General features: G+C 40.2%; 1 protein-coding gene across 2 annotated transcripts in view; it reads right to left on the bottom strand.

Moving 5' to 3' along the window:
- Nucleotides 1-505: 505 nt before the first annotated feature.
- LOC105507871 (putative pregnancy-specific beta-1-glycoprotein 7) overlaps nucleotides 506-9853 on the bottom strand; it is an 18873-nt gene continuing 9525 nt past the window's right edge. The window contains exons 4-7 of one of the 2 annotated variants that reach the window (XM_011936590.1): nucleotides 8347-8625; nucleotides 7692-7946; nucleotides 2817-2900; nucleotides 506-957 (exon numbers count right to left, since the gene is read on the bottom strand). In XM_011936590.1, the coding sequence (XP_011791980.1) occupies nucleotides 2848-2900; nucleotides 7692-7946; nucleotides 8347-8625 (587 nt within the window). In that variant the 3' untranslated portion in view covers nucleotides 506-957; nucleotides 2817-2847. Of the gene's footprint in view, nucleotides 958-2816; nucleotides 2901-4328; nucleotides 4435-7691; nucleotides 7947-8346; nucleotides 8626-9853 lie in introns of those variants that run through there. The other variant, XM_011936589.1, reaches the window with a different exon arrangement.

The raw sequence follows: 9853 nt of genomic DNA on the forward strand, positions 1-9853 counted from the left end.
AAGAATTCAGGGTCCAGTCCAGTCTACCAGTGGATTATAAATACTCAAAGATAATGAATAGTGGTTCAGTCTGGTTACAGGTGTACTATAGTTTTTCTTTTCAACATAATTTTTCTCTATATAGGAGTCTCTATTTTTACCAACGATAATACCAGTAGGATGAATTTGTTTGCAAAATAGGTTGAGTCTCACTCAACTTGCCTAGGTTTTTCACCTAAGTGCAGCAAGAGTAGCAATGGACCATAGAGGATCTTTTTAAACTTTGCTTTGCTAGAAGTTTTATAAGACTCTCAGATTAAACTTTCAAAAACCTCTTGAGACTAGGAAGCCAAACCAAGGCCAACTTTATACTTTGCCTGCATTCCCTATGAGTTTATTCTATGTATATTCTCAAATACAACATCCCAGTCAAAGCCTTTGTAATATAACCAATGTTTTAAATGTGTCCTGTTATGAAGAGAGTAGATTCTTACTGAACTTGTGCAAATAACTTTATTACCATAAGCATATGAATACTCATGAAGAATTTCCCAATTCTGGGGCACTCAATTAGGGAGCCAAAGCAAATGTATCAATTTTTGTTTACAAAAGTATACTTTACCAAATTGTTGTAAAGTATAAATAGCTTAAAAGGGAACGTTCATATATCTGGAGAATAAAACATTCAAGGAATCAGCATATTTTCAAGTAAAAAATTGTGAAAACATTTTCCTTTTGATTATTTAGTCCAATAAATTTGAGTTTTTTTTCTTCTTTGTCTTGAATTTCTTGAAGGTAGCATCCTGTTCATTAAAATTTTGAAAGTTCTCAGAGAGTCCAGTGGTATGATCTTGAAGTTATCAGAAACTTGTATTCAAGAGTCGTTGTCAGAGTCTTTTCCATATATGTCCTTGAAGAAAAAGCAATTTTGGACTGTAGCTGATTGTAAATACTTCGAGGAAGAACCAAAGCAACTGTCTGGGAATAACAAAGATTTAAAATGACTATGATTAAAAATCTAGTGAGATTTTTATTAGGTTTATTATGGTAAAGACATAGCTCACATAGGAATCTAGTTACTTCTGTGGCACATGACACTACGACTGATAACATACTAAATTTCCAGAAATTTTATATAGTTTTTACAATACTATTTTATTTTATTTTTGAGACAGAGTCTCGCTCTGTCGCCCAGGCTGGAGAGCAGTGGCACCATCTTGTCTCACTGCAAGCTCCGCCTCCCAGATTCCCGCCATTCTTCTGCCTCAGCCTCTGGATTAGCTGGGACTACAGACACTTGCCACCATGCCTGGCTAATTTTGTTTTTGTATTTTTAGTAGAGACGGGTTTCACCGTGTTAGCCAGGATGGTCTCAATCTCCTGACCTCATGATTTGCCTGCCTCGGTCTCCCAAAGTGCTGGGATTATAGGCGTGAGCCACCGCACCCAGCCTAGAATACTCATATTATTAACATTCCCATAAATATTATTTAGAGAAGGTTTAGCATCACTTATCACTTATTTGAAAATGCTTTATATATATTTTAACGTATCAAATAAGGTGGCTTTTCCATTGAGCTTCTGTTTCCCAACTGGATTACTGATTTTTTGGTGTAGCCTATTAATAATTAGGGCCAAAAAAAGTATAGGCTTACCTATGTTGAAAAAGGTCGTTAGGAAATTCCAGTACTTCTAGCTGAAAATCATTGATTTAGTTTTAAGTTCTACCTATTGCAACAAGAATTCTTCATCCTCGTTACTTGTTTGTAGTGTCAGGGAAGAGTTAAAAATTACCAGTGCCTGGGTCCCTCTCCAGACCTTTAAACTGGAACTCATGGGCGGGGCTTGAGTATCCACTTTCAAAAATGTTTTCCAGTGATTCCAATGTGTAGCTATATTTCCCATCAGATTTCTCTGATTTCCTGTGGCCTTCACTTTTTTTCTATTTTGGAATCATGATTATTTTCAGGTCTCATTTCCTTTCTTAGGCTTTATGTCCCCTGGGGTAGGGACCTTGCCTTCTTCATTTCTGTATCTTTTTTGAGCATGTGAATTGGTCATCAGGAAAAGGTGTCAACCACACATAGGTTGTGTCCTGAGTCCCAGGTTCACAGGCTAATCCTAAAGTCTTTGTTGTCCACGAGGTCAGAGGTTGCTTGTGATGAAGGGTATGGTTAAGTGTGTAGTGCAGATGGTGGAGGGGAGTTCACCCTGTTTTTAGGCATAGCATTGGAACTAAGAATTTTATGTCTATATGGGTGAAGGGGCAGGGAAGTGTAGGAAGACTATTCTGATTATGATGGAGGAATTATACTAGGAAGCAGACGTAAAGGAAGTGAGAACGAATAGTAAATAGAAAAAATGTGAACTTACCAAATAGGCTAGAGTAGACCCCTGGGGATTCTTGATTAAGTGAATTAACTAGATTTTAGAAAGGTAATGAGACAGTCATATGCAAGGAAGGTTTCAAAGTCTGGAGACAAGAAGTCAAGAAACACTTTGAGAAGTGGTTGAGCTTTATGGGAATGGAGAGAATTACACTATTGAGAGATGTTAAGAATAATGAAGAGGGTTTCACAATGTGAAATTGTGTTTGTCATTTGAATCTGAGAAACAAATGAGCAGAGGCTGGAGATAATTAAGTCTAAAAGACAGTGGGGTACAGGGAGCATAAAGGCCAGGGAGAAAGGGAACTGCAGGAATTAGTGCTGAGAAGCAGGAGTTTAGTGGAAGAAGGAGGAGATCCAGTCCCAGACACAGGCAAATAAGCCATTTCCCTCTCCCAAGCATGGAAGTTAGTCTTGCAGGAAACAGGACAAGACAAAAGGCCATCATACCTGCCAGTCGTTCTGAAATACAGAAATGACATCACCGCTGCAATATCGGATTAAGGCCAGAAATACGCCCTCTTGCTGAAGGAGCTGTTATGGAAAGAAAAGAAAAGGAATGGAGGTGATGTTATTTTACAGGGGGGAGCCTCAGGAACAAACATGTAACATGAGGTACTCTATAATTGTTTCTTCAAGGAATGCATTATTTCTGTTGGAAATTTGATGGGAGATGATTATATTCTTGCAGTTTTTTTTCCCTTCTCACCATGTTTCTAGGTTTTTGATCAGTCCTCTGTCAATTCTCTACTGCACTCAGATATTTCAGAAAGCTTTCAGATGTGAGAAAGGCTGATTGCTATTTTCTATGTCATTAGAACTTTTCACCTTTCCACCTTTTCATGGTTACATCTTTTTCTCAGTGTCTCTGTTGTGGCAGCCATGAATGAGACCCTGCCAGGTCTCCATGGCAGGGACCTGATTGACAGAAGGCCCAGGTCAGTGCATTTCAAATTCACCACCTCCTCTGCACAGAAAGCTTCCTTCCCACAGGTTCCCAGCAAGGGCATGAAAACAAGCCTAGTTCTCTGAGGCTCTCTTTAACTCTAGTGGGTGACTGGTTAGAGTACTCCTGATCATTTTTACAAAAGGTCTCTTAGAACTACATTGATACCTAAAGCTTCTTTCTCTTTCTTTTTCACAGGAGTCAGTTTTGCATAGGAGTCTGTGGGTTCTCCCATACTACCTTCATGCCTGCCCCACATTCCCTCACAAGTGTCTTCGCTGATAAATTATCTTATATGTCTAATCCCATCCTGGATGCATCTCAGTTAGTAAAAACTAACATACCAGGTTTGATTCTTTGCACTTAGCTTTTTTCCTTTCTCTCCACAAGTAGTCAGTAACCACGTACTAATGTTTTATGTGTTACCTCTTTTTCTATATATATATGGAAATAGTTAGGTACTGTTGAAGTGCACATCCTGTGTACCAGGGCCTGTGCTAAATACTTTACCTGTACCTCATTTAATTCACACAGTAACCCTGTCAGGTAGACATTATTTCCATTTGCCGATGAAAAGACAGCTTAGAGTAGTGTAAAATCTTTCCTGGTGTCATATGGCTAGTAATAGGTGGATCTGAGATTTGATTCTGGGATGATTTGACTTGAAGGCTAATGATGATGGTATTAATATAGCAGCTGACATTGGTTCCTCTGTGTGTGGCATCTTGTTTCACTGACTACATTAAACCTTTAAAAGAATGGTATGAAGCAAGCTGTCTCATACTTCAGGATATGAAAGAAGAACAAACTAAACCCAAGCACAGTGAATGAAGGAAACAATATGGATTAGAGTGGATAAAAATAAAATGGAGAATGGAAAAAGAATACAGTAAACTGATGAAACCAAAGTTGATTCTTCAAAATAAAATCAACAAAATTGATGACCATTAACTAGACTAAGAAAAAAAGAGAGAAGATTAAAATTACTAAAATCAGAAATGAAAATGGAGTCTGAGCATGGTGGGTCATATTTTAATCCTAGCCCTTTGGGAGGTCACAATGGGAGGATTTTTTGAGGCCAGGTGTTTGGACCAGCATAGGTAACCCGGGGAGACCCTCTCTCTACAAAAAAAATTAAAAACCAATTAGCTGGTCATGTTGGCATGCATCTGTAGTCCTCGTATCTTGGGAGACTGAAGAAGGAGAATTGCTTGAGCCCAGGAGGTTGAAGCTGTAGTGAACCATAATCACACCACTGTATTTCAGCCTGGGCTGGCCCAGAGCTATAATCAGTAATAAGATTGAATCAATAAAAGCATTTGATGAAATTCAATATTTTTTCATAATAAAAACATTCTAACTAAGAATGAAAGGAAACCACCTCAACATAAAGACAATATGTGAAAAACCCAATGCTAACATCATATGCAATGGAGAAAGACTGAAAGCTTTCCCTTTATTAGCAGGAACAAGACAAGGATGCTGCTTTTGACATTTTTATTCAATGTAGTATTGAAAGATCTAGTCAGAAAAATTAGGCAAGAATTTAAAAAAAGACATTCAAACTGGAAGAAAGGAATAAAATTATTTCTATGCACAGATAACTTGAACTTATATGTAGAAAATCCTAAAGATGTAACAAACCTATTGGAATTAAGAAATGAATTCAGTAATGTTGCACAATACAAAATCAACATTCAAACATCAGTCGTATTTCAATACACTAACCATGAACAATCTGAAGGGAAATTAAGAAAAAAATTTTAATTTGTATTAATATCAAAAAGTTAAAATATTTAGGAATAAGTTTAACCGAAGAGGTGAAATGATTATACCTGAAATCCATAAAATATTGCTTAATGATGAGAGCAATAAATTGAAAACATTTTGTTTTCATGAATTAGAAGACTCAATATTGTTAGGAAGACAATGCTACCAAAAGTGAGTTGCAGATTCAATACAATTCCTATCAGAATCTCAGTGACATTTTTGCAGAAAAGGAAAAATCTGTCCTAAAATTTATATTGAATCTCATGACTCTAAATAGACAAACAACTTTGAAGAGGAAGAATGAGGCTGGAGGACTCACACTTCCTGATTTCAGCATTTACTACCCTAGTAACCTGATTTCAGCCCTAGTAACCAATACAGCGTGGTATTGGAATAAAGGAAGACATAGAAATTAGTGAAATAGAACAAAGAACCCAGAAAGAAATACCTGCATATATGGCAAAATGATTTTCATCGAGTGTGCCAAAGTTGTTCAATGGGGAAAGGACAGTGTTCTGACCAAATGATATTGGGAAAGCTGGATATCCAAGGGCAAGAATGAGTGGAACCTTTACCTAACACCATATACAAAAATTAACCCACAATAGATCAAAGGTCTAATTTAAAAGCAAAAGCTATAAAACTCTTAGAAGGAAACATAGAAGAAAAGCTTCATGATATTGGATTTCACAATGATTTCTTGGTTGTAACAACAAAAGCATAGGCAATAAATAAAATGGATAAATTGGATTTTATAAAAATCAAAATCTTTTATATATCAGAGAACATTATCAAGAAAGTAAAAAGGCAACCCATGAAATGAGAAAAATATTTGCAAATTATAAGTATGATAAGAAATTAATTTCCTGAATACATGAAAAACTACAAGTCAACAACAGCAAACATCCAAAAACCCAATTAAAAAATGAACAAAGGATTAAAATAGAGTTTTCTCCAAGGAAGATATACAAATATCCAATAAGCCCATGCACAGTTCCTCAGTGTCACAAATACTTAGAGATACGCAAATCGAAACCACAATGTGACACCACCTCGCACACTTTAGAATGGCTTTGATAAATAGCAATGACAGCAACACAAAACAACAAGTGTTTTCAAATAGATGGAAAAATTGGAGCTCTAGTGCATTACTGATGGGAATGGGAAATGTTATAGGCACTGTAAAAAGTGATGTGGCTGTTTCTCAAAAATTTAAACAATAAATTACCATTCGATCCAGCAATTCCACTTCTGGACATACTCCCTATGAAATGGAAAGAAATTTGAACAAGTATTTGCACGCTGATGTTCAGAGAAGCCTTACTCACAATAGCCAAAAAATGGAAGCAACGGAAAAGTCCACTGTCCATTGAAAGATAAGTGGGTAGGCAAATGAAGTGTTTCTATATACATCGAAATGCTATTCAACCTTAACAAGGAATAAAATTCCAATACATTGTGCAAAAAGGATGAACCTTGGAGATATTATGCTAACTGAAAGAAGCCAGACACAAAAGGATAATTATTATATAATTCCATTTATAAAAGATAGAATAGCTAGTTACATAGAGACAGAAAGTAGAATGGTGGGTGCTAAGGGTTAGGGGGACAAGGAGTGAAAGTTACTGTTTTTTTGGGTTCAGAGGTTTAATATGGTAAAAGGAAGAAATTCTGGAAATGGATAGTGTGATGGTTACACAACACTAAATTGCACACTTCGAAATAGTTAATGATAAGTTAATAATAATTAATGATAAGTCTTATATTAGATATATATAAAGTGTCCTGATAGTCTTACACTCTATAAATACACTGTTTTTGGCGTTGCCCCTTTCCTGTCATGCAGAGCCCCAGAGGTGAATCTCCCTATTTCTCCAAGTGTGCATCACTCACTGTCCTCTGTGCTGTGTCCCACGTGCTGTGCCCACAGCCTTATACAGCTGGTGACTTCAGAGCCAGGACACAGCTCAAGAGTCTGCCCAGAGGCTCCCTCTCTTCTTATTTCCCTGCAGACTAGGCTTCACTTCAACTGGCAGCTCGATTTAGCCGAATTCAGGACAGGCCACCAAGGCTCTTTCTCCACACATGCTGGTCCCACCCCGGGTAGAGTCAGACAGGGCCATTCACCCGAGAAGCCTGGATCAGAGCAGGAAGCAGTCTGAGCTGCTCCTCTCTCATCCAGGGAGCTTCCTCCTCTCATTTGTTTCAAAGCCTCAGATGTTCCTTGTACCTCATGGAGTAGGTAAAAGAAAACAAAGATGTGGCAGAAAGGGATGTGTTGGTGACAGCGAAAAGCAACTTGATCTTGAAAACTCTCCTTCTTGTCCCTCTGTGAAGCCTCTTCCACCTCTGTGAAGCCTCTTCCACCACATAGGGCTCAAAGCCCTGTCCCTACTTTTCTCAGGCTGGACACAAGGTCAGCCATGAGAAAACAGAAAAAGAAGAAGAGAGTCTGTAGAGACAAATTGGGAGGGTTCAGGAGGAGAATTTAGGATTTGCTTCTGCCCATGGGACACAAGCTGGGAATAAAAGTGTTTTCCTGACTCTTCTCTGAAAGCCAGATAGACTCCACCTAAAACTCTATTGCCAATGATGAAGGATCCACTTACGAGAGACTTTGATCCTCGTGACTACAGAACGTTCCCTGCCAGTGGCTGAGTTACGAGCAGAGCAACCATAGATCCCACTATGCTTTGTAGTAATGTGGATGATAGAGAGCTTTTGTCCTGATTGCAGAAACTTCCTATTAATTGTCCAAGTATACTCTGCCGGTGGGTTGGAGTCCGCAAAGCAGGACAAGTAGAGGTTTTCTCCTGAATGGTAATAGGTGAATGGAGCGTTAATCCTGGGGAGGTCTGGACCATCTGGAGTAAAGAGAATAAAGCCACAGGTGATGTCATCTGAGGGAAGGGGATGCTCCTGGTCTCTTAAAGGGACACAGTGTCCCTCTGAGCCAAGACACCCCCTCAAGGCCCAGCCAACCCCCTTCTGTGTTCACTGAGCCAAGGCCTGAGGTATTCACCTGTTTCTCCCGTCACAAGCTGTAGACCCCAAGTCTCCCATGACAAGAGCATCCCCTCCCCTTATATTCTTGGTTAAGGCTGTGCCTACCCAGGTTTTCCCAGGGCAGGGAGTCATGGCCCGCTCGGGTGTCCAGAAATAAAAGTGTCTGTACTTGGACCTGAGAGAGACTGAGATGCCTGACCTCTGATCATTTGGCTTTAAGCTGGTGGCATGGCCCACAGATGACCGAAACATACTCACAGAGGACATTCAGGGTGACTGAGTCACTGCGCATGCCACCAACTCGGTCCCGTATTTCACATTCATAGGGTCCTGTGTCATTTCTTGTGACATTGGCTAGAATGAGGATCCTGTTTTCACCGGGTTGCTTTAGCCTGGGACTGACCGGGAGGCTCTGACCATTTACCCACCACACGTAGGTGTAGTTCTGAGTCTTAGGTTCACATGTTAAGGCTACAACATTCTTATTCTCCATGGGGTTGAAGTTGTTGCTGGTGATGTAGGGCTTGGGGAGCTCCGCTGTGTGGATAATAGAGAGAGAAGATTGTCCTGTGTGGCAGCTTTGATTCCTCCACAGACATCCTTCAATCAGAGTTGGAATCTCCCACCTCTCAGCCCACCCGAGTCCTTGAAAGCCAATAGCTGGTGCATGTCACAAGACAGATGCATGATGATCTAAGTGCTCAAAGACTGTGAGGCCATGTGCTCTGTCCTAGGGAAGCACAGACTTTCTCAAGAGTGAAAGGAGCAGCAGTGTTGGGTCATGGACAGACACATCAGTGGGAGTCACAGTCCCTGGTACCCCTCCCAGTCCCTCTCTAATCAGCTGACTGACGGGCTTACCTTGGGTTCCTTATCTGGAATGTGCAACTCCTGTGCCCCTTCCAAATTCCATCCTACTTTGCCCCCCTAGATGTGATTTCTCTGCAGCTTCCATTTCCAAGGACATTCTAGAGATGAGTAATAATGGGACTTCCCATTGTCCTGAAACCCTGAAGATACTGAGCAGCCTAGCCTGGGACTGGATGTTTCAGCAGAAAGAAGACAGGGGAGACCAGAGTCAAGCCTGGAGGTCAGTTCAGTCATCAGGCAGTGGAGGCACAAGGTGGGGCAGTGTTTTTGCAGGTGTTTCATGATGACTTACTTGAGCAGTGACCTCCAAAGATAGAACAGAGTGCAAGGAATGATCTAGAAAGGGTGAAGGGGACAGGGACGAGCTGGTGGCTTTGGAGCAGAACCATGTTCCCTGTTCTGGGTTCTTTAAGTTTCCTCTCCTTCTGCAGAGGGCAGGTGAGGCCTATGTGGACCTGTCCAGAAATATATGTGGACATTCGCAAATGCAGAACTGACTGGTGGAAAGGGTGAGAATGTACTGCTGGAAATCTGGATCTCATGGACCATGTGTGTTTGATGGATATGACACAAATTTGGGGAGAACTTTTGCAAATATTTTCTTTCACTGGACACTCTACTCTCCGATTCCGTGGGTTTGACTACTCTAGGGACCTCATGGAAGTGGATTCCAGAGTGAATCTGAGAAGAGACTGCTGGTTGCTGGGAGCTGGGAGTGGGGAGAATCAGAAGTTGTTCATGGGTGTGCAGTTTCTGTTATGCAAGACGGGGAGGTTCTAGAGATCTGCCATACAGTTTGATGCCTACAGTTCACACAGATTGAGTATTTCTTATGCATAAGACTTAGGACAAAAAGTGTTTTGGATTTCTGACATTTTTTGATTCTGAAATATTT

This window comes from Colobus angolensis, unplaced genomic scaffold, assembly GCF_000951035.1.
Source record: "Colobus angolensis palliatus isolate OR3802 unplaced genomic scaffold, Cang.pa_1.0 Scaffold154, whole genome shotgun sequence".
In the NCBI taxonomy this organism is placed as follows: domain Eukaryota; kingdom Metazoa; phylum Chordata; class Mammalia; order Primates; family Cercopithecidae; genus Colobus; species Colobus angolensis.